At 35.2% G+C, this 26,378-nt stretch overlaps 1 protein-coding gene across 1 annotated transcript in view; it reads right to left on the bottom strand.

Moving 5' to 3' along the window:
* Positions 1-25,606, bottom strand: part of KCND2 (potassium voltage-gated channel subfamily D member 2) — a gene marked incomplete at both ends in the record, with an annotated part of 290,524 nt that extends 264,918 nt beyond the window's left edge. The window contains one exon of the mRNA XM_084283039.1: positions 24,492-25,606. Coding sequence (XP_084139165.1) covers positions 24,492-25,606 — 1,115 coding nt within the window. The remainder of the gene's footprint in view (positions 1-24,491) is intronic.
* Between the last annotated feature and the right edge of the window lie 772 nt (positions 25,607-26,378).

The following is a 26,378-nucleotide window of genomic DNA, read 5'->3' as shown; positions in this document are numbered from 1 at the left end:
TGTCCTGAGTCAGAATCTAGAAACAGCAACCCTTACATTTTGAGTACTTACTCAAGAAGTCTTACTGAAATTAAGTGAGACAAAAATAAAATGCTCAGAAAAAGGATTTGTTTCGTAGCAGACAAAAATAAGATGCAGTTTGACAAAAAATGAGCTGTAGCACTTTTCACAATTTGAATGCTCTTGAACATATTGAAGTACGTGCATGGTGTATTGCTAAAATATATAGCATGATTGCACATATCTTTTTATATGATTATATATACGACATCTATACTATGTGTAAGTACACATAAACAAACACATATTTACACACATGCTATGCAAATATTTGTTATAAATGAAACGTATCTTCTACATTTTCAATAAGCTCTAAAATATGTGTAAGGAAGAAAAATTCAATCAGGCACTGCATTAACTTTAAGGTATCTTGGCACAGAAAGAACTAAGTATGTAACAGTGTAGTCTCGTGAAGATAGTTGCTTGAGGAGCTACAAGCTACTCAGGTAAAAGTTAGCAAAGGTCTAGTTGCTTTGCAAAGAATAGACATATCTTATGGGGAGAAAGATATAACACCATTTGGGAATATAAGTGGATATAAAAGTAAGAACACATTATACACAGACCACCTTCTAAAAAAAAAAAAAAAAAAGCATTTCTGGATATTCATATTCTAGAATATAATATTCACAAGGACAAAATGGTGTCAGAACACCCTTTAGGTTAAGCTTCTGTGAAATGAACAGCTGTTTCCTCCTCCCACCAGAGTACAAGGTGTAAGGCTTGTCTAATGGAACAGTTCTGTCCTGTTGTATGCAGTCATTTATGGCACTAGAAAAGCAAAGAGGAAACCTTCATAATTAGGGCCTTTTTCTAATAAATATTTATACAATGTGAAAATGTTGCAGTAAGAGAGAAAGAGTGATATGTGATATGTTGCCTGATAATCAGATATTGTCTGGAGAATGGAGACAGAACAGAATGGTCCTACCAGTTAGCTGAATGGCCTAATTACAGTGTTTGACTTGTTTGTTCAAGCTCTGTTCTATATATAACTGAGAAAATGTAAGTGTAGAACTTATTTCTATTGAATTTAAAATTGACCCTTATAATTTTACGATTATCCTGACAAAGTGGTTCAAGGTTGAAAGGTCTTTATCACACTCTAGTACATCATATAAAAAAAAAATAAAAAAAATCCTTCACTGGGTTTAAACAAGTAAAAATTTGAGGGATGCTATGGACTTCATGCTTTTAAGCTATAATAGAACTTGACACATAAAAAATAATAATAATGTTTTATTCTCTCTCTCTCTCTTTTTTTTTTTTTTTTTTTTTTTTTTTTTTTTGGTTAATTTATATTATATCTATAGCTACCCAAAGGATTAAGCTAGTCAGCAATGTGAATATTGGTATCTGGATCTATAATGCCTATCTCGAAAGAAGAGGCAAAAAGGATAACAAAAATTCATTTCATACCTGATATATGTCTGGTATATAGTATGGATATAACACTTGATAATGTGTTTCTATTGCTTTTGATAATTATATCTACTATATGGTATTTTAATGTATACATGTATCCAGTATCCATGTATACATGTATTCTCAAGAAAAATTGACCCAGCATTTACCAGACCATATTAGGCTCATTCTTCCTCAAACTTATCTTTTGGAAATATTGGTGAAATAGCTTGCAACAGTAAAACATGTAAAGTAATGAATGCAGAATTATTCTACCACAAACCACTTGTGGCAAAATACGACAGTGATCTAATCTATTACCTCTTTTACTTGAACTCTAAGCAAGGATGTTCATTTATTCTCCATTTTCCCTGTATGGCTGGTTAATTGAACAGGTTGCTGATAGAAACAATCTTTTAAAGGCTCTTTGTCTCAGAGACCTCCCAGCCAGTCTGAAAAAGCTACAGTGACATATAGTATCAAAATTAGGCCCTGGGGTTGTATTCTGACTATTTTAATGTATTACAGTAATAATAGGCTCAAGACATAACTTCTTGGAAACTCTTGAAAAAAAAATGGATTTTGTGTGAAAAGTCCATGGCTTCTTTGCATTGGAAAATTGACATTTCAAGAGAATTTTTTTTTTTTTCTCTGAAAGATAATCTGAAATGTAAATCCTTAGTCATTCCACGCTTGATGACAGACATCAAATGTCTGTGGGAATGAAGAGGTGCTGCAAGCTGTACACAGCTATTTTGCCTCTGTCCTATGTAGAGAAAAAGTGCAGCTGTTGTAAGAGTTGGAAAGAAACTAGACTCAGTGAAAAAAAAAATAAAATAAATAAAAGAAAAAAAAAAAGTAACAGTGGTTTCTATGAAACAGATAGCAGGAATGGACTTCAGGAACAATAAACTGTCCTTTTTACTATTAAAAAAAAAAAAAAAAAAAAAAAAAAAGAGTGTATCTCATATGGTGCACTTCCATATTTCCAAAGTTTTCTAAAATTTATGAGAAATAGTGTCCATATTTTTATTTTTTATTTATATATTTTTTAGAACTGTGACATTTTATCCAATGGCTTCTCGGTTATTTGAACAATCAAAGAAGCTTTTTTCTCTGCTTTTCACAAATGTAGTATAGATACAACCTGCTCTAAGTGGCTTTGCTTGGGCAGGGGCATTGGATCAGACGACCTCCAGAGACCCCTACTAACATTCTGTGACTCTGTGATAATTCCTTTTCAGCATTGACAATTTCTATTTTTAAATTGTACTTTAACAAAAATAGAAAGTTTAACAGAAAAGTATCTTTGAAGATCCTGGGAATTTCAATTCATCACTCTATTGCTCAGTGGAAAACTCACTCTTCATTTTCCTAAGTCATTAAGGCACTGATGTCCCTGAAAAGAAAATATAAGTTGCAATAATAAGCAGAACATAGTAGTTGGAATTGTTGATGTAAACTGCATCTATCCTTAGATTTCATATATATATATCACTTGAATTGTACTAGAAATTGCTTCACCTGTTTCCTGCATCCTGCTACTTCAAAAATAATTAAAAATATACTTTGCTGGCAAAGCTAAGCATGACAGTTCAGGCTTCATTCTACTTTCACATTATTGTAAACTCGGAGTAGCTCCTGAAACAATGGATTAACATGACTGTAAAACTGATGTAAATGGGACAAGCAAGCAGCAAGGTTCAGCATATGAAGATGCTTGGAAGTCCTCCAATAAAAAGGTTATCCTTCAGAAGATGAGCTTAGTCTTTAGATGCTGTGGTAATGGATTCTATAAAACTGTAAAATATTTTGCATAGACAAAATTCACACTGAGGTAGTGTCAGAGATCCATACATTGGTGACCTCAACACTTGCCTGCTGTAACAATGTTTATAATACCAACCTTGGAGGAGTTGAGGAGTTCATACTGTTGAAGGAAAAAAAAAAAAATTTCAACTTGCAGAAGCATGTTTAGAGGATAGTTGCTTGGGTACCATGAAGTTAGACAGTGTATAGAGACCTAAGTAGAACAGGCTGCATTGCTATTTAGCTCTGTCTTCAATATCAGCTTTGTACTAAAAGCTGAGTCAATCTTAGGCTAATTATGAGGTCAGGATATTCACAAACACTCTCAAGACTAACTCATGTATCCAAAGAGATTGCTACTTTTATAATCACCGTGGTCTCTGAGGAAATTCGTAGTATACCACACAGTAACTCTGAGTGAAAAGAACAGCAATGAAGACAAGAAGAGTCTTCTCCTGAGTACTACTCAGGAATGTTTCTGGAATTAAATACTACAATAAAACTTTCTCTTTAGTTCAACCACACACACACACATGCATGTACAACAAAGGAAAAAAAGAGCTGGCTTTTATTTTAATCAAGTGTGCAAAACACTGAGGACCACATGCATGTTTGTGTGCAGTTTCAGGACAGGACTCCCACTGAGAACAAAGTATTCACAGAATGAATGTCAGAAATGTTCATGCTATGTAAAACCATTGTTTCATATCAGGAATTTAAAAATTAAGAAAGACAGAAAGACTATCTCTAGACAAATAAAAATAAAAATAAAAATAAAAATAAAAATAAAAATAAAATAAAAATAAAAATAAAAATAAAAATAAAAATAAAAATAAAAATAAAAATAAAAATAAGATAATATAAAAAGAAAAGAAAAATAAAAGATTTATTCTTCAGTGACATCTGAATATTACTGCAAAATAGCAAAACAGATACTGTTTATGTTTTAAGACACCTACATTTCAGTAGCTAGCACACTAAATTGATAATTGTTCACAAAAACGGCTAAAACATATCTGTTCATTTTACATGTACTGGTAAAAGAGAACTGGCACGATAAAACACTAAACCCCACAAGTTTTTAGCTTTTCTGTCACATCTCAGTGCATTTAATATCCTTCTGTCATATTATTTATGACTTCACAAAGAAACCAGTTATTTCCCATTATCTCTTCAATAAATAAGTAAAGCAGAGCATGCTGCAGCTACAATTTGTTAATGAGATGCCTACAAAATCGTCACGGTGTCTAGTCTCAGAAGCTTGCACAGCATCTAACTATTAGAGTTTGCCTCAGCCCTAAAAAGTATTTGCATTTCTTACACATTGATATGTTCCAAACTGACGACTGAGACACACATATTCAAGTGGATTACATAAAGTAAGCAAACCTTTCCATGACACATTTAACATTTTAAAATAATAATAAATACATTCTAGCAGTGTTTTCAGCTCTTTCATTAACATTTTCACCAGTCTATCATGAGAGAGTTGCCTTCCTTTCTGACAAGGAAAGAAGGTCAAAATTTTTACTTTGGAATTCATGTGACAAAAATTCAATGCTCTAGTACTCATCAGAATAATTTATTTTAAATTTATGAAATAATGACAAAGAAATCATGGATTATATACTGTAAGACATAACTAGAAATCTGATCAAAAGCCCACTGAACAAATTGAAAACCTTTCCATTGGCTCTGGTGGGCTTTGCCTCCAAACACAAACATGGGTAGAAAAAATTAAATTTTCCATGAATTATCTACATTGCTGCTTAGAAAAAAATGCTCAGGATTTTTTTTTTTTTTTTTTAATATCAGTAAGTATAGTTTCCCCAATAGTCTCTGGTGGCCTTTTTTTATCATAAAATATAATGTCCTGTACATAGATTTCTTTAGTTTTACTTGCTATAATTGCTCAATTTCATTTCACTAGTTTGAAATACAAGTCCATAATATTCCTCTACATAGATACACATATATGCATATATATATATAATATTTTTTTCTTCTAACACTGTTTTATATCTTGGATTATATCATATATATCATATATCATATATTTATATCATTTCAGCTGTGTTTTCACTGTTTCTAAAATGCACTAGCAAGGACAGAAGGTTTAAAAGCTGTGAATTCTTTGTTTTCCCTCTTTCTATTCAATTAGCATAAAAATATTCATCCAGGTGAATATTATACATATATATATAATGCTTTCTTGCAGAGGTTGACAGAAAGTATAAACTCTTTAAAGAAGTGTACAGAGGTGACTGTAATATAACCATAATGAGAATGTACATGAATTTAAGTTCTGAGGTGACTTGTTCAATAGATTCTATGTCCTTCTCCTGAGAAACATACTGTCACTCTTTCTCAGTGGACAATGCAATTAGGAAGAAGCACCTTGGGGAAAGAAGCTTGAAAATGGACTAAGGAGCAGTTAAATTGTATTAGACCAATATACAGTGCCCCAAATCTGAAATAAATAAATAAATAAATAGTCACCATTCTGATACAATGGTCAGTCTATTTTGCTGTCCTGGAATGGGATTCAAGTCCAAAGTGACCGTGTTTTTTGTGTGTGCATGCAGATTTCTACCTGTGAGCTAGTGTTGAAGTTCCTATTGCAATCAGTGAGTCTTGAAATTGAGTTAACTCACCTGAATCTAGACATGACTATCTGATCTTCTTATCTAGGGTCATACTTAGACACCCATGAGTTCTGCCCTCTTTTTTTTTTTTTTTTTTTTCCAAAAAGTGTGTAATTCAAGAGGAACAGAGAAGAAATCATAAAATAGAGAAAATAGAGAACTATTTATATATGAGATAAGGAAAATTATCTCTCATTTATAAAAAGAAATCAGTCATAAGTTTACTGGTTTACTTAAGTTTAAAGTCCCCATAAGAGTAAATGCCACCAGAAAAAAACACTTTTTTTTTTTTTTTTTTAATCAATAACGTATATAAAGCAATGAGAAATGTTTCTGTTTAATCTCAATACATATTTACACACATTGCATGATTACTGTTTACTAAGCCACTTACTTCCCAGAAAGAGTTGTGAATATGAACAAAGTCACTCATGCAGTGCATCCATGCCAACAAAGCTGCTATATGCTCTTAAATGGAATAAAACCTAAGAATATAATCTACTCTCTTCCAGTCCTACTCCTGGGACTTTCAGAGTATTGTCATTCCTGTCTCACATTAAAAAAAAAAAAAAAAAAAAAAAAAGTATTTGTTTTTTGTTAAACAAATTCTTCAGCTAATGGTCATCATGTATGGGAGGAGCCTAATAAAGCCTTTTTACTGGGACGGATGGATTTTAATGTGGAAAAGCAAGTTAGAATAGGAGTGCATATAATAATAATTATGCTGTTGGTTCATATGAGTCTTATTCATTTTATCAGATTGTTTGACAGATTCTTGTTATAGAACTAAGTATTTCTTCTTTATATCCATTTATAACACAGATGACCTTTTCCTAATACAGTTAAGCAGGACAATCCTAAAGTATAGGTAGAATTATCAGTTTAAAAGTACTTTATACTACCTGGATGTAATATATGGCACATTTTTCAATGACTGTTATAGTAAACAGATCAACCAACAGAAAAAAGTTTATTGCTCTGAATAGCGTTGTTATACCAGTCCAAAATTAGTTAGATCAGCTCTTGCCGTCATAGTCTCTGATACTATTAATGTGTGACATCTTTTCAAGGTTACCTGAAAGTTTCTGAGTTAACAAGACTTTTTAGGTAAGGCAAAAAAATAAGCCAACTTTTTCTGCTTTTAACTGTAAGAAACTCAGCAAATTCTCTACTCCAGTGTTTCTTATAACCAATATCTGTAAAATACTCAGGGAAGGATGTGTGACTCAACCTCTACAGCACCTCCTACAAGAGGAGATTTTATTTGATTTATTTGGTATTATTTGATCTCTAAAAAGGGTTTCCTTTTGATAATCTGTGGACAGAATAAACCTGTTACATTAGAAGTCAGAGTCTGTTATCTTACTGTTTAACTCACGATGAATCTATGTTTCAGTAAATAAAGCAAAACTCTATCTTTTGTTTTTTTCACCCTATCTCTGTATAAGATACTGATAGCAATACTTGTATTGCAGGAATTTGTGCTGCAATGCCATGGAGTTTGTTTTAAAGCCCTGCAGTTCAAGATGGAATAAATAACTGTTGCCCTGGCTAATATCTTGCTAGAGATCTTCATACTTAAGCTTGAGGCAAAGGTCTCTAAGGTCAAATCTGAGTCTCTGATCCATGGGTTTTGGATCAAGTTCAAGATCACATTAAATCCTACAAGGTATTCAGCAGTCATGGGTGTTGCAGCACTTATGCATCTTCCATTGAAATACTTATTAAGTGTTTTGAAGCTGACATAAATTCTTAGCACCTTGTAGATTATGACCTTTGATTATATAAATAGCTGAAAAAAAAAGAAAAAAAAAAAAGAAGAAAAAAAAAAAAGAAAAAAAAAAGATGTAACAAATAATTGTGAGTTTAAAGCAGGTATTTTCCTATGTGCAAGGTTTTATATCTCTATGATATTTTTTGACCCTCTAACCCTTTGATACTTTAAGAATATCTATCTTTTATCCATTGCCCATGGTTCTGTAGCAAAATTCAGGAACAAAAAGTATAAAACATTTTATTTCTCTATTCTAAGACTGATCCAAGCCACATCTATGTCATTTCCGCTGGTTAAGAACATGAGTGTTCATTCAGGATCAGGTGAAGAATCCATTTAGCTCAATGTCCTCACTCTATCAGTAGCTAGAAACAAATGAAGAAGAGTATAACATATGAAAAAGCAAGAATACAGAGATATTTCCACTACTATAACTCTTCAGCTTTCAGCACTCTGTAACTTAAGGACCTTCCATAGCAGATGTTATATCTTTTGTGCTTGATACACATTGAAGGATGTTTTGCTATTAATTTTTCTAGTTGTCTTTCTCAGTCAAAAAAATAATTGAATAGCAATGGCTGCAATATGACCTTTCATCATAAGATGAAATGGTTCTCTCACAGCATTATTTATTAAATATATCCTCCATTGCACATAAGGAAAATGTCAAAACTGCCTTAAATTGAAATCCCAAAGCAATTCAGAACAAAAAACTGAAATTTAATTTCAATTTCATGTCATTTCATTTCAAATTTTTGATCTACATGTATAAAAAAATAATTCAGAATAAGAAATCAATGGTTATATTTTCTGGCTTTTTTTTTTTTCTTTTATCAAAGTATCACATTAAAAAAAAAAAAAAAAGAGGAAATTTCCTAATGCCTTTTCTCCTATCTTATATGGGAAGAAATCTTGATGCTTTATTGTGAAACTTCTAGAAACTTCTAGATATTTAACTGAAACATTCACCTTATCTTGGCATTATCTGAGTCCAATTGCAAAAGTTCTTGATACTTTTATAATTTATAGTTCTCTAATCAAATTATGTAAACAATTAGTAAATAAGTTATTGATTTTTACACTATAGTGAAGAAAATTTGATAACAGATATATTGCCCTTCTATCTTGCAACACAATCCTGTTGTAGTGAATGTGCCTGGGAGACAATTGTACATCCAACCTTCACGCTGTGCTGTGTTGCACAAATCCCTTCTCTGTGGATAAATGTGACTAACTCAATGTATCAGAGAAGCCTGCAGGCAGATCCCCCTCAGTATTAGTGATTACATCATTTTCATAGTTTTGCCTTTTTCTAAAAGCACAGAAAGAGTTTCTCATGAGAACTTTATGAATAAAGTTGGTTTGTTGTTAAAATAAATAAATAAAAATAAAAATAAAAATAAAAATAAAAATAAAAATAAAAATAAAATTGTATAATAGCTTGAAGAACCAAAAAGGATAATTTTCTCCTATGGAGATGGTCTGTGCAGCATGGCACAGGAAAATCCATCTGGGGTCCATCTAATGCTGTATGAACACACAGTTCCCAGCATCCAAAAGGATGTAAGTTTTTATAGCTATTCTGTCTTATTAAAGGTGCTAATTTATAAAGCCATTTGTTGTTGGGCCTTTTGTTTGAGATCCAGAAAAAAATCTGCACCATCTCTTTCTCAACATACAACCTATCACACAGCAGAACACAAGTCACTACTGGCCTCCTCTCTTGAAAGAGAAGTAGTTCAGATTTCTATTTCTTCTACTTGACAACTAAAATGGAAATAATCTATTTCTCAGTTTCCACCAACTACTCAGCTAAATAATTTCTCTCCAGACAGATTCCATGAGTCCCTGTTCACAATTTGTTTCTTAAGAGAGTGGAAAAGTGGTTGGCAGATTGAAAATATTATTTTCAGTCTCAGAAATGTATATGTAAATAAGCAACTCTTTACAGAAGGAATTGTTCAAAGGGCAAAGGTTCCAGAACATCATCATCCCTCAAGCTTATAAAAAGCATTTACTGGGTCAGCAAATCAGAGAGGTACTATATATAACTATATATAAGATTATACAATTATGCAATAACTGTATAAGATATAGAAATGTATAAGATATACAATTAAATCAACATTATTTTCCCCAAATCATGAAAAATTGCTGATGCCCATCAAAGGAGAACCAAACTTTCTGTAGTGAAGCAGGATGGCACTTTTGCTTTAGAACCTGTTTGGAACTTTATGACAAAGCAACCCAGTCTAGGGGGAAAAAAAGGAATATTATTTCTCCTGCAGTTTATTCATCTCTTTTCATAAAAAAAAAAAAAAAAAGAAAAGAAAAAAAAAGTGTATAGCAACATAATTTCATAAAACCCTACAGATGTGTTATTTCATATTGGTATAGAACTGTACTTGCTAGTAAATTTCAGATTTGCTGATCTGAAAAAGCAGAACATGGAGATGAACTAAAATGATTTAAACCAAATCATTGTCAATAACAGGATTTCATATCAAATTACAGAATTTCCTCACCAGAGAGATTGGTATAATTTGCAGAGAACTTAACAAAGTTCATAAGGCAAATGAGAAAGATATAAACTCTGAAGCTGTCTTAACCATAATCCTCTCTCATGAACCTCAAGCCTCTGCAATGCTCCAGTCTGGAGGCAGCTCTAAGTGAAAGAAAATGGTAACATACGATTGAATTAAATATGAAAATGAATACTGCAATGAGAAGAGTGTCCCTGGTGAAATTTAGTTTAGGTTTCAGTACGTCTCTAAGATTTTCAGTCTGCTTCAGAGATACATATTGGCAATACATAACTACAGTTTTGAGGTCTGACTCCTGGAAGACAATAGAATGGCATGTGGAAATGTGCCTGACAGCACTCCATTGTGGAATAATGGTTTGTTTGGAGGAACTTTGAAAACAAACACTGAATCAGTCTCTAGTCTTCCCATTCAGAATAAAAGGACTGGTTTGCATCACTTTAAAGTTGAGGTCTTCATGAATTCCATATGTTTATTCAAAAGCATTGATATTTGGAGAAAGACTTCTTAACACACAAAATTTCAGTGAATGCTTAACTAAATGTTTATTTTGTTTTTCCAGTTGTTTCTTCTGAAATAACAGAAACACTATATTTTATATATATATATATATACTCATTATATTTTCTCTAAATTAGTGTTTTGCTTTGTTTTGATTGGAAATGGTCAAAAAATTGGCAAAAACATTGAAGTGGGTTAAAAAAAAAAGAAGTTATTTTTATATATAGCTTGACTTTAAATGTAGAAAACACTGTTTTTTATACAAAGTGGAAATTCTCATCAAATCCCAAGCATGTACTCTGCTACGATCTTTGAAAGGAATATGTTACTGGCCTTTTGAAGTTATGCAGTTTGGAACAAGGTGACTAGACCAAACCATTAAACACAGAGGTTGGGATTTCTCTCATATGTTTTACCTAGAATTTACATATTTAAATTTAAATTAATGCCTCTGCTAATAATAATAAATTTCTTTTATACTCAGTGGAGAGATATGAGCACCTCCAGATGCCTTCTTCTCTTCATTGCCTCTTAAGTGGGACAAGGATGACTAGCTCAGAAGGATTTAACTTTTGGAGAAGTAAATCAGGGCAGATAAATACCTCACAGAGATGGTAAGCATCTGGAAGAGAAATAAGTTTGGGTTCCGTCTCCAGATTTTGCACTGATCATTCTTTTCTATGGTATGTCCTGATCGTTTTCTTTAAACAAACAAACAAACAAACAAGCAAACAAAAAACACCTAAAACATAATCTACACATTCTGTAGCAATATGCACACAAACATAGGGACTGAGAAGAGGATTGTATACATTAAAAAGGCTTATTTAAGGAAACCTTTCTGCTGTATTTGGATTTTTCTCTGAAAAAAAAAAAACAAAAAAAAAAAACAACTTTTAAATATAGCTAGTGAGATGGAAAATAAGTATTGGAGGCAGAAGGTACAGCATTGACAATAAGAGATGAACCAACCTGTTTTCAGTCTTTTGATATTGATGTCTTTCAGATCCACTTATGTGAATCTAAATCCGCAGCTCCTGCCTAGTATTCCTAATGCCATCATTAGCACATTTCTCTCTATCTATTTCATTCCTTTGCAAGGATGTAGCAAACACTACACACTAAATGTGGTGGCTACATAGTGAAACAGGGAAAGCTCATAAAATCATAGAATCACAGAATGCTTTAGGTTGGAAGGGACTTTAAAGATCATCTAACTCCAACATTCCTGACAGTGGTAAGGATACCTCCCACCAGACCAGGTTGTTCAAAGACCCATCCAGGCCCATCACACAGCTTGGCGGCAGCTCACATTCCTTCTCCCAGTGAGACAGCACTCTTTCTTCTCCCTTCTCCTCAAGAACTGAGACAAAACTGGTTCATCTCTCTCTCTCCCACAACTATGTTTTTTTCTTACATTTGTAAGATGAAGTGTCTTCTGAAATTATCAGCTGAATGTGCCAGACACAACTAGTCAGTATCATCTATGATCCGCAGCTGTGACTGTCCCTAGAGGAGACAGGCTGCTGTAGCCATGCTGTACAGCAACAGACTGAACCATGCTGAAGTGCTCACTAGCATGACTAGCAATAGTGCTTCACCCATCAATAACTTAATGCATTACTTTTCAAAAGTTTGAGGAAATTTTCAATGAAAGAAACCATAGGTTAAATGAATAATAGCAACAATGTTCTTGTTGGCAGCCTTTAAACAGCTACCTTTTCCTCAATCACAGAATCACGGAATCATCTAGGAAGAGACCTCCAAGATCACCTAGTCCAACCTCTGACCTAACACTAATAAGTCCTCCACTAAACCATAACATGAAGTTCTACATCTAAACATCTTTTAAAGACCTCCAGGGATGGTGACTCAACCACTTTGCTGGGAAGCCTATTCCAATGCCTAACATCCCTTTCAGTAAAGAGGTTCATCCTAATATCCAACCTAAACCTCCCCTGGTGCCCATTCCACCTCGTCCTGTCACCAGGCACTTGGGAGAACAGACCAATCCCCACCTCGCTACAGCCTCCTTTAAGGTACCTATAGAGTGTGATAAGGTTGCCCCTGAGCCTCCTTTTTTCCAGGCTGAACAAGCCCAGCTGCCTCAGCTGCTCCTCGTAAGACTTGTTCTCCAGGTCCCTCACCAGCTTCGTTGCCCTTCTATGGACTCGCTCAAGCACCTCGATGTCCTTCTTGTAGAGAGGGGCCCAAAACTGAACACAGTACTTGGTGCGGCCTCACCAGAGCTGAGTACAGGGGGACGATCACCTCCCTAGCCCTGCTGGCCACACTGCTTCTTATACAAGCCAGGATGCTGTTGGCCTTCTTGGCAACCTAAGCACACTGCTGGCTCATATTCAGCCGACTATCAACCATCACTCCCAGGCCCTTCTCTGCCAGGCAGCTTTCTAACCACTCATCTCCCAGCCTGTAGCGCTGCTTAGGGTTGTTGTGCCCCTGGTGCAGGACCCAGCACTTGGCCTTGTTGAACTTCATACAGCTGGCCTCAGCCCATCAGTCCAGTCTATCCAGATCCTCCTGCAGAGCCTTCCTACTCTCGAGCAGATCAACACACGCACCTAACTTGGTGTCATCTGCAAACATACTGAGGGTGCACTCGATCCCCTCATCCAGATCATTGATAAAGATATTAAAGAGAACTGGCCGTAAGAGAGGTGGCAGAAGTAGCACATGGTCCACAAATACAGGATACATATCATAGACTGCACATTTTTGTATGAAGCTTTCATCTCCAAAACTCAGCACTTTTGAAACATCCTATATGTTGATTTGTGTGTTAACAAGCAAAAAGATAAAAAGTTTAGATTTCCTTTCACTTGTTAAAAAAACAAAATGAAACAAACAAACGAACAAAAAAGACTGAGCTTGCCAAATCATTAAGCCAGTTCAAGGATAGATTTACTATAAGTTTACTATATAATTAACTATAATTATAAATTATAGTTATAATAAAGTTATTATGAAATACTATAATTTACTATAAAGTTTTGAAGGGAAGCTTCCATTAGTAGCCTTTGAAGTTTTCTATCCTCATGCAAAAAAAAAAGTAATGCTATTGATACCAACTAAATTGTCTATCACTGGAGAGTTTACAATGGAAATATTGTGTAATTTTTTATGTAAATATATATAACAAATAAACACCAGAAACAGTTGCATCTTTAACTGTATATAACTATATATAAGTTGCATCTTTAGCTGTATATAAGTCTATATTCTTTGCTTGTCTAGCTTTGCCTGTCCCCAGTTCTTGATGTCCATGTCTTAACATGGAAATGATTAAATGATATAAACATCAATAACCAAATCCACCCCCCAAAAAAAAAAAAATAAAATAGAAAAAATAAAAATTCTCAATTCTGTAAAGTATACAAGATACATTGGTATTTAAGTTATGAAGTTGTTAAAAGGAGTTGTTACTAAAGATTTTTCAATACTACTGTGCTTTCAATAGAAAGGTCACAACTCTTACCCTGCTATTTACCAACAATAAAGAGATTAGATGATGAAAACCAAAAATGTATATACCCTCTTCACAGTCAGATTTGGAGAGCATCTTCAAACTCTGCTTTTCCTTCCTCTGAGGGAAGCAGGAGAGTTTGGGGACTATCATGTTGCAGCTGTAAACCACCTTGTCAAAGATCATCAATGTTGTTCCTAAGCAACTCTGCACAGTGCTGTAGTTGCTGTCCATAGCTGATAAGGATGCTCAGGGAATTGTTAACTGGCTGCAAGTGGGAGAGATGGAAGTTGCAGAAATTGAAAGTAATGTCACCATCAAGGTAATACAATTTTTTTTTGTGGTTAAAAAAGGAGGAAGATAACAGCAACAACGAAAATTAAGGATCCCACTCACATTACATTTGTTCTTATATGGAAAACTCTTTTGATTCATCTTACTAAACAAAAGAATGAGTGAGGATGCAGCAGACACTTTAAGACTGTGAGCTATTATTAGACAATATTACGTTATGTCCATTTGTACTGGGTCTGGCTGGAATGTTAACTTTCCCTGCAGCAGCCCATACAGTGCCGTACTCTGTACTTGTAGCTGGAACAGCAGTGTTATCACACCACTGTTGGGTCTACTGCTGAGCAGCAGTGGCACAGCATTGGGCCTCTCTCTAACCCTCCTAGAGGGTGGGCAAAAAGTGAGGAGAGAAACATCACTAGGGCAGCTGACCTAAACCAATCAAAGGGATATTCCATACCATGTGGTGTCACACTCAGCAATAAAAGGTGGAAACAGGAAGAAGAGGGGAGGGGTGGGCTCTAGTTGGGAAAACATCGGTCTTCCTCTCAAACACCAGCTACGTGTGTTGAGGCCCTGCTTCAAGGACGTGGTCAATCATCCCTCATTTGTGGGAAGTAGAGAGTAATTTCTTTCCTCTGCACTTCCATATAGCCTTCATTTATTTTATTTGTTTGTTTTCCTCCCTTCTTTTTATTTTTCCCTTTCCCTCTCCCTTTTTCCCCTTCCCTTTTTATTTCCCTTTAGTTAAATTGTTTAGTTCATAATAATCTTTCTTTAATTATTATTATTATTTCCCTTTAATTAAATTATCCTTATCTCAACCCATGAGTTGTTCTTTGCTTTACTTCTCCCCCTCCTCATCTAAAAGAGGGGGCGTGAGAGAGCAGTTGTGGGGTTTAGCTGCCCAGCACAGTAAAACCACCACAGCATTACAACCTCACAGTCTGACTCTCAGTAAGGAATGTCTGGATAGCCATGCTTGTAAGTGATAACTTGAAAGACTGTTCCCTGTTATCAGCCAAAATACTTTGAGAATCTGCCAATAAAAAGACCATATTTCTGGATATATATTTTCAAGAATGCTAGGGTTTTGTTTCAAAATATTTTTTTTTCAATAAAATAATTAATAAAAACAATGTGACGTATTTCCATAATAAGTTCAAGTACCTCTATGAAGTTACACAGATAATTTTTACCATAGATGATTTAAAACTATACCGGAATATACTCACTTTATTTTAATTTACTGAAGTACTGAGTCTAATTAAATAAAATCCTGTAAGTTTATATTGTTTGTTACACCATGGGAAGTTTTATCTGCCTAAGGAAATTGAGTCTTCAGTGCTCAAACAGCCTAACTTGTTTTCGCAGATACTCAAGGAAAGATTTTAGAACATTTTTTTTTAATGTCTCTATTATGTGATTCTACGTTATGTTTTGAAAAATATGTAAAAGTATTAGCATTGGCAGTACAACCTCATAGGTTAAAATTTGATATGAAGCTTAAGTGGTAAGTGGTAAGTTAGTACAAAATTGAGCTAAAGACCATCTAGTTAAGAGTCAACTCACAAATACAGTATCTCCTAAAAAAAAAAAAAAAAAAAAAAAAAAAAAGTGATGCAAAATGCTTATCTCAAGAAAATAGTTTTTTCTACAAAGATAATATTAAGGTAAGTACATGTAAGCACTCCTCCTCAAACTGACCACTTAAATCTACAAACCACAGGCATAAGACAAAATATTTGTCAGCACACCAGAGTAGGCGATGAATTTTCAGTGGTTCAAATTGAGACTTAGAGTTTACTTTTTCTTACCCACATCTGAATTTTGACAGATCTCCTTTATATAATCCAATTGTGCATTCTACTGAAACCAATAAATCCTCAAATTGCATGTTTCATTGAGAAAACAGACCACCTTACTTGACACTGTTTTTTAATTCTATGCTTGATTCCTAAAAACATTTTCATTATTTGAACAATATCTGAACAATACCATAACTCAAATATTTACATCTCTTTATACATTGAACTTTTGATTTGAAAAAAGGCAGAAAATGAGGATTAAAATATTTTCCCTCTGATACCTCATACTACTCTCCTAGTTATGTTATCCTTTTTTTTTTTTCTCTTTCTTTTTTTCCCCTTGAATTACTTATATCTCTTTCCTAACAATTCTGTACACACAGCAGTTCATCTTATTCCACAGTGCTATGTGAATATAAGGCATATTGGATTTTCACAAGACACTCGTAAGGTCTTTTTGATTTTGATTGGGACAGGACATACTCAGTGTCTGTACAGTACTCTACATAGCTTAGAAATTATTCTTTTGTACAAAGGAGAATGCTTTCTAAAGCAACTATCTACCTAGTATCCCAGCTTAGATGTTTTCAAGTGTTTTCCCATGTTTCTAAGTACCTAAGCCTCTTCTGAGATTTCAAGCTGGGTGCCTAACTGCATCTCCAGATTCATAAATGCCTTTAAAAATCTTCCTTGCAGTGTTAAGTTCCTAAATACTTTACATATGCAAACTTAAACTTTTTTGGTTTTTTGGATGTTAATATTTTCGTATGATTTTATGCAACCTCCCATTTTCTATAACAGTGTGGGATTTAGCCCTAATTAAGCACATTTGCTCCAAAGGTTTCCACCTTCAGGACGGAGACCTGCAGATAAGTAGGGAACAAAATTCTGCCGTGGAATATAAGAAAGGAAACTTTTTTCTACATACATAAGGAATGCTTGTATGCTTGTATAAGGATTGCTTGTATGAATAATATTACTGTGTAATATTTACAAAAATAGCAGTCATGAAGTCAGCTTGTAATTGCAGACAACTGAATTTGTACTGATAATAGTAAAAACACTTGTACTGATGACTGGATACATTAAGATATGCCTTCTAATAATGCCCAAGTTTTATTTACTCAGGTGTAAGAAAAATACAGCAGTCTCATTTGAATTATAAAGAGATGAATTTTGCTGGAAGATTTTTTAAACAAAACTGGAATATTCTATGACTGATGTATTGTCACATGATTTTCATATGCTTTCATGTTTGTATCTGAGCCTCCCTACTTGAAATGCATGAGTAAATATTTGTATCCAATATTTTTCTTTGGAATACTTACACCCATTGAACATCAGGTGCTCTATTTTGTATTTCATCTCATTTCCCATTTATTTAAGTGGAAGTAATGCAAATTTCTTTGTGTACTTTGGTAAAAATTGATTTTTTTTGTTAAAACAAAGCCCACGGTTTTTACTTAGCAGAGGGATTATAACATATCACCATAAGCATGGTAAGATCAAAGTCATGTACTACAGGGGAAAAAAAAAAAAAAACCAAAAAAAAAAAAGTCTTAAAAATAATAGTAGAACTTAGGCTACTAATTGTGATAGGGGTTGAAGTCCAAGCATAGTAATTACTATTGTTCCAGGAAATGTAGTGTAAAATTATCATTTCAAAGTGTTGTCTATGAATTTGAATCCACTGCCTGAGTAATGCAGGAAAAAAAAAAAAAAAAAAAAAAAAAAAGATGTTTTGAAGACTACTTCTTACGCAAAAATATATTACCCAATAAAGGATAGGAACATAAATATATGGAATCTTTTCTATCACTCTGTCAGCTCCCTTGTCAGGTAACTGATGAAACTTGAGAAGGATGAAACTTTGTTTCTGGATTTCTAATTTATACTCCTTCTTTTGAACTACCTATCTATTTAACCAATGCTGAACCAGATTCTACTCTCATCAGTTTACCATGATATAAATTATGAATAATGAGATAACTTCAACCAGTAGACTATAGTGGCATACCATATGGTACTCTAGTACTTGAGCTTTCTCTAGTACTAGAAGTAATTCATTAGACATTGTTTCAAATGTTTGGGAAATTGTCATCCTGAAGCTGCAAGATATTGTCAACTTATTTTGGATAATCTTATTTTTGCACTGTTTATAAATTTCTGTGTTCAGAAATGTGGTTTCAATTTCCAGATATTTTTTTCATGGCAGCACTGATTCTAATGCTTTATGCAGACATTTATATGCATTTTATATTGCAATTTTTTCTTCTTAGACAGGGGCACAATAATGTGAGTCAAGTACAGATTGCCATCACTCAGTTTGAACTTCTTGGGTTTGGTTACTTACGGCTTTTACTAAATTCGTAAAATTCACTGAGGATTAGTTGAATGATAGGCCATAATTAATAGATCAGGCACCAATCATAATTACTCTCTGAGTCGATTTGTTCTGCTGTCCTAAATCAGTATATTTCTTTGTTATCTCCTTGTCCACACCAATCTCGTAGTTCTTATTCTTCTCTCACAATAACTGCAACAAAACAAAATTCCATCTGTTTCCACCAAAGGAGGAAATAAATTACATTCTGTGCAGACATTTATTTCTGTTAAGCATTACTTTCATGCTCTTCATAAATGAAGCTCACAAATTCACAATCAAGAAAAAGAGTGAAGTAAACTAACTGCCATTCCTCTAAGAGATCTTCAGTATATCTTTTTAACTGGAAAGCTGGTCAGCAGTGCAACTAAACAGGATTGTAATGACCCAGGTTCTCTGTCAAGCCTGCAACAGCCCAATGCAGTTTGACTCTCTTTGTATTAAAGAACAAATAATTTTACTCACTGCTATCAAAATGACCCTTGCTTTTTAGTATTTCATATTCTCCCTGGAGCCCTTTCTGAATATCTAGCAATATGCTTTGAAGGCAATTATACTACACCATACTTTCTCCCTCTTCTGTGATATAGTATTCTAACGATTCAGGCTAAGTCTCTGCTGTGAAGACAAAATAGAATAAGACATCAAACACATTTGTAAAATCCAAAAATCACTAGGTTGTGTACAAGAATATAAAATAGAAAAATACTATTTGAAACAGGGCTGAAAAACTCAAACACAAAAAGAATGAATGACATGAAAGATATAGAAATAGTATTCCAGCTTTGCTAATCTTTACCTTTGCAATATTTTTCATGAGAGTATTTATAGTGCTTAATGAAATTGTTCACAGAATAGAGATTTTGAATTTTGTGTCTCTGGATAGATTTTATTTAACTCATATTTTTATATGAGTTCTGAAGAGGTGGATGTTTTCAAACTAAAATACGGAGACAATAAGGAACAAAAGGCACTCACAGAAAAGGAAAACCAGAAAATGTGCATGACATTTGGAAAAAAAAAAAAAAAAAAAAAGGTGCTGTGGAAGTTTTACGATGCTCATAAGGAAAAATCTATCAAAAAAAGGTCAGGAAAAAAAACTCTTAGGAAGAAAGTTTAGGTTAAATGAATGATGATGATGAATGGAAGTTTTAATCTAATGGTGAAGGATGAATGAGGACTCTGGAACAAAGAAGTAGAGTAAAATAAAACCAGAATCTTAATATAAACATTAAACTTGTTTGAAACAAGGGAGGAAAGGAGCCAAGCCAGCTGACAAATAACAAAATAGGAAGACTATGGAAAATGGTATTTTGAAAGAAAAGCAAGGAAAATGAATAAATGGAACATACCCCAGGGATGTGATGAGAATGGAAAAGAGAATGGAATGTGTAGGAAAATGAAATCCATCATCCTATTACCCTGTTCACTACTTGAAGTTTTCTACTGTCACATTCAGTCACCTGTTTGATTTTAATGTCTTCAGTACAAGTAATATGATATGTCCCTCATACATTATGGGCTCCATTAACAAATAATGAAAATGAATGTGTGGTTTATTGTTTCTAGAAGACACACTTCTTGTTTACATAATCAAAACAAATAAATGGTCTTATGTTTTAACTTCTTCCCATAAAATATTGTGCTCATCTACAAATGTATTACATGACCTGACAAAGCTACCCAATGTAAATCCTATAAATATAAATGTTTTATATAGCAGTGAGATTGCTTTGGAACTAGTCACCAAAGAGCACTGTGTTCCTTATTTAAATTATACTATATGTATAAAGCTTTAAAGTACACTACAGCTCTGCCAAATTTGGGAACAAACATCACCTTGACACCATCAAAACCTTACCAGTTATTCTAGCTGGCTACTGACAGGGCCAAAGGAATGTTATTAGATTACCATGTTGTAAGGTGACAGCAGCAGGTGTCATAACTATGTCATTATGGATGTAGATGTTCACAAGCCCCTATGTAAGTCTGTCAGTCCCGGTTCAATAAACCCGAGCCTTTTTCTCTGACATGTTTTACACTGCCCTGCTTCTTGACCTTTTTGTCCCTAACTTTTATGATTTCTTTTTTTTTTTTTTTTTAATCTTGAATCACCACAAACTGCTTTGTGATGTTTTTCATTTTTATTCTCTTGTCCCTCTTCCCTATTTTGCTTTTGCAAGAATACAGATAAAATATAAAACTGAATTTTGAAAGCAGACAGCTCAGTTTCTGGAATAGTGAGTGCCATTATTCTAGCCACCTTTCTGTCTCCTCCCTCCTTCCCTCCCTCCCTCCCTCCCTCTCTCCCTCCCTTCACAGAATCACAGAATCACAGAATTTCTAGGGTGGAAGAGACCTCAAGATCATCGAGTCCAACCTCCTTCCTTCCTTCCTTCCTTCCTTCCTTCCTTCCTTCCTTCCTTCCTTCCTTCCTTCCTTCCTTCCTTCCTTCCTTCCTTCCTTCCTTCCTTCCTTCCTTCCTTCCTTCCTTTCTCTATTTCTATCTTCTTTTGCTCTTATTTTTCTCTCTTCCTTCCTTCCTCTCTCCATTTTTTCTCCTTTCTTCTTCTTTCTCTTCTTTCTTTTTTCCATTTCTCTTTTTTCCCCTTTCCTTTCTCATTGTGCTTTTCTTCTTTCCTTTTTTCTCTCCTTTCTTCCCCCTTTTCTCTCCCCCTTTCTTGTTTTCTTTTTTCTCTTTTACTTTTATCTTTCCTCACTTCTGTTTTCCCTTCTCTCTCTCTTTCTTTCTTTCTTTCTTTCTTCTTCTTCTTCACCTTTTGCCTTTCTTTTTTTTCCCTTCCTCCTTCCTTGCTTCCTTCATCTCTTCCTTTCTTCCCTATATTGTATGAAAATATAACGTCTCTATATACAACTATGTATTACTTGAGTTGAGCAGTCAAGAACAGTTAAGAGCTGGAATATCCTTGGAGGTTAAAATACAATAATATTTGAAGTCACTGTCACTCTGCAGAGAAAAATGTAACCTATGTTTTTAAAAGATGCATTAATTGTTCAGCAATCATGCAGAACTGAGAAATATAGCCCTGCTTCCATTATAATAACTCCCCAGAATACAAAGATCACTTACTCAGTACCCTTGCTATCTAGAAAATATGAAAATGACACCAGGACTCAAAACCTCAACTTTATATTAGTATATTATTCAGTATTAGTTTTCAGGCATTTTTGTAATATTTCAGATAGCCTGCTGTGTGCTATTGTCATTTCAAAAATAGGATATTTCAGCTAGCTTTGTTCCTAAAAGAAAAAATGTTGTTTGTATAGAGACCATTTATAAAACTCTAATTCAGCTATAACTAAAATTAAAAATGAATGGGAGTTCTACATTAGTGAGTGGATGAGAAGACCTTTCACAGAAGCAAAGGTAGCAGTACTAATTACAATCAGCTTTCACTGACCCTTGCTGCTTTTCCTTGTAATTTCCCTCTCTTTTAGTGTAATTATTCCATCAACTAAAAAGAGTTCAAAGCTTTTATTATGTTAATTTTATTTAAATTATTCATATGTATTTAACATTTAAACGTAATTTTTATATGGTTATCATGATATTATTAAAAGGACATCATCTAGCTAATCCACTGATTAAAGACTTCCCGGAAATTTGGGATGTCTGTCATATCTGAACTTATATCTGAACTTCGGAGGGTGAAGCTCTGAATATCAGTGCAACCTGCTCAAAATTTTCTCTGTGAAAACTACCCCTAAAACTGAGTCAAGCATACATTTTTCTTTTTAACTCTTCTACTTCCCCTCAAATCATGAATGTGTGGCTGCCTGGTTTTAGGTTTTATTCAGAGATTTTTAATGATGTTCAAATCTCATCAGTATGCAGTATAACACCTCAAAACCTGTAACTATAGGATTGTATTCATTATTTTATGAAAGAAACAAACTAAACTTAACAACACCAAATAGATATCACACCCGCGTAATAATAAACTGCAAACTGACCCTACTGCTGAGGACAAAATTTTGTTCAGTACCATGGACAAGTACTGTCAAAACTGCACCCATAACAGTGAAAACAACTTACTCAAGAAATACCTTTCATTGCAAAAAAATACAGACCAGTTCCTGCTCCTCTATAATACGATTATTCATTCTGAATACTGATAAATTCTCGAGAAATAACTTGTTGAAATCATCACATATTAAAAAGATGTTGCAAAAAGAGTCAGCATCAGAAAGCATAGGACTATGAAACTGCTTTGCATATATAACTTGTTCCTTATGTTAACTTCTCCCTTCAGTTTGTCACTACCAGAAGAAAGTGAAAACCTAAAAAATCCAGCAACCTTAAAAGCAGACTAAAATCCCCAAAGCTCCTGTCACTCCTTTTTAGCGTAACTTGCCCTTACAAGTAATGAAATATTTACAATGCACTATATTTATCTTCATTTTTATATCATGCTGAAGATAAAAGCCCTGTGCAAAAATTGGTGGCATAATGTAGACCCATTATCTTTTTCAATATTTTCTATGTCCGTTTCCCAACTAAATTAAATTGCACATAATAAATCAACTTGTTCATTATGGTATAATAAAGCACTTTCATTTTGTTAAATTTTAAAATTTTACATGTTTCATAAATCTCAACTTTCCTAATAGGATGTGGCAAAATGCTTGATTAATAAAATGATGAGCTTTTGCTTTAGAAAAGTAAAAAGTTTGACTTTCAACCGTAACTATTAAATAACTAGAAAAAAAAACATCTAAGGAATAACAAATTTTCAGTTTCACAGCTCATACTCTACCTCTCAAAATTAGCTTCTTAAATTAGTCAGCCTTCTAAATTCATGTCAGAATTACAGACAAATAGATTTAACAACCTTGTACACAGAGTCAGCTTCTACAATAAGATTCCATTATCAGTAAGAAACTTTAAAAAAATACTATCACCCCTTTCCAGTAAACTTCATCGCGGTCTGACTAATGTCAACAACAGCATTTTTAAATTCCTAATTCTCTGGAAGACTGCATGTCATTAGAATTATGTTTTAATACATAAACTAGATTTGTCATATAAAAATCTTACATTTTCTCAGATCATTTTCTAGAATCTGTCATGGGTCAGCGTAGCTTGACATGTCATTTACTTGAGACCAAGTTATAGTTACGTAAAATCAAAGGACAGATATCCAGAGTCTTAAATGAAATTAGGAATCATTTTTGTGAAGATTAAGGTATCTATACTTGCTTTATTTCCGTGAAAGCAAATCACTCTGCAATATCCAACTCAATATCCAAGTCTACATCAACACATCACTTCAAACAAAATGGCAGATCCACATCCTTTTATGAATGATCAAATTAAAATATTGCACCCTATTACTACTTTAGCAACACTGTAACTTGTCCTGCCAGCAAACATAACACTGTTAGAATTCCAAGGAATAACTCGTAGATTTTCCTAAAATATTCCAATTTCACTAACTAAAACAACAACAACAAAAAAATGTCAGAGAAAATAGTAAAGACACCAAATAGTTTTGGGAATTAATTTTTGTTTGCTTTTTTTTTTTTTTTTTCCCCCAATGTATCTGTAATTTGGAGTTTTAGGTTACTTTAACTTCAGCAACACTTTTAACTCAATTCACCATGCAAAATACTCAGACTAAGTGCTAAGTTGTATTCATGACATTCCATGACAAAAACTTACCCTCACATTTTCTCTATCAAATTTATTTTTTTAAATTGAGCACTTTTCCTTCTTGCCAACACACTTGTTGAAATGTTGGCTGTAACCAAACACCAGCTGCACTTACCCCAGTGTTGTCATGGTGACAATGGTGTACCAGAAGGCTGCAGGGATGCTGGTGAACTTGCTGGCTGATGAACCTTTTTCTGCATAGTACATGACTGTGGCAAAGATGATGATGGCCATAGTGAGTGAGAAGAGGAGGAAGCCTAACTCTGAGGCACAGCTTTTGAGGGTATAGCCCAGGATACGCAGCCCCTGCGAGTGGCGGGAAAACTTAAAGATCCTGAAGACACGAAAGACTCTTAGTGTCACAAAAGCCCCACTGACATCTTCATTATCTGTCATCACCAGGCCAATGTAATATGGCATGATGGCTACCACATCAATGATACTCATGACACTGCGCACAAATTTGTAGCGACTAGGGGCTGCCAGCAGGCGTAGGAGATACTCAACTGTGAAGATCATGACACAGGCGGTATCCAGACAGAAGAAAGCCACAGCATAGCGCTCTCCACAGGGTAGCTCCTTGATGCGACCCGGGCTTACCCCACAGGGCACTGTTTCCACCACATTGGCAATGACAGAGACAGCAATGAAGAAACCAGTGACATAGTAGAAGACCAGAGCCAGTGTACTGGTGTGGGGATTTTCAAAAGCCCGCCACATCCTCTGCCGAGCTGTCATTGAGGGCAGTGAGCTCTCAGCTGCATGATCCTGATCGGCATCATCCTGCAGGCGCTCAGCATTCTCACGTCGGCGATCCTTGTACTCCTCATAACAGCAGTCGCCAATGATCTCAGGGATGATGCCAAAGAAAGCCAGCTCCTCATCGTAAGCAGAGATGCACTCCTGGCGGGGATAATGAAGCTTCCCAGTACGGTAGAAGTTGAGAATGTGGCGGAAAATGTCAGGGTCACGATCAAAAAAGTACTGCTGTGTCTCAGGGTGGTAAAAGAAGTCCCGCTCCGAACTGCCCAACAGAGTGTCAGGGTAGCGCTCTAGGGTGTCCAGCCACGTCTGGAACTGGATACCACTTACATTCAGCACAATCAGAGAGTCCTGGCTTCGCTTCCTCTCCTGCCGTGGAGCAGCTGGCATGGGACCTGTAGCCACTGGCATCCATCCTATGGCCGCTGCCCTGGCAAAGGGCAACCATGCTGCTACTCCTGCTGCCATGGTCCCAAACAGCTACTACAGCTGAAGAAGCAAATTTACAGACAGTTCTGGTCCAGACACTAAAACACAAATGGAAAAGAAAAATACAAATGCTCACACATTTTCAAGGCAACAGAATTTCCGAACATTGTTGTGATTTGTAGCATTAACTGGGCCACCTTTTGGATTCCTCCTTTTTTTTTTTTTTTTTTCCTTTTTTTTTTTTTTTTTGGTCCCAGAATGTCCTTTCCAGGGGCTGGTTGGACAGTTAGGACAATAAACCAGGGCACTTGGAAAATCAGCGTATTCAAAGCAGGTACAACTCTAGCAGCTAGATCCTTGGGATATGAGGTCCATGCGAGGCCCCCGGATGGAAGCAGCAGTCAACGGAGCTCTAAACCCGGGAGCCGCCTGGTAGCCCTGGTGCAGCGGTGCAGCCACCTGGAAGGAGATTCTCCTCCACGCGCGATGCAGCCTCTCCGCCCGCCCCTTCTCCGCTCCCCGCCCGCTGCCGGCCGGGCCGCGGCCGCCAGCGAAGCCCTTCCCGGGCGGGCTGCAGCGGGGTTGCCCGGCGCCGCCGCCCGCTCCCCATAGGTGGGAGGAGAGGACGGGCCAGGCGGGCCGCCCCCCACGTCCCCGGCCGCAGCCTTGGAGCAGCAGCGGGACGAATCCTCTCGCTGACCTTGATCACCGCCCCGGGGACTCCTCCTGACCCAGGCTAGGGGCCGTGGGAGCCGGCGGGGCAAGGGGAGGAGCTCCGGGCGGCAGCATTAAACTTTAAGGCAAGTTTTCC

Source organism: Netta rufina (genome assembly GCF_964035555.1).
Source record: "Netta rufina genome assembly, chromosome: 1".
Taxonomy (NCBI): Eukaryota; Metazoa; Chordata; class Aves; order Anseriformes; family Anatidae; genus Netta; species Netta rufina.
Note: the sequence above shows the minus strand (reverse complement) of the source record. Positions and strands in the feature narration are given on the sequence as shown.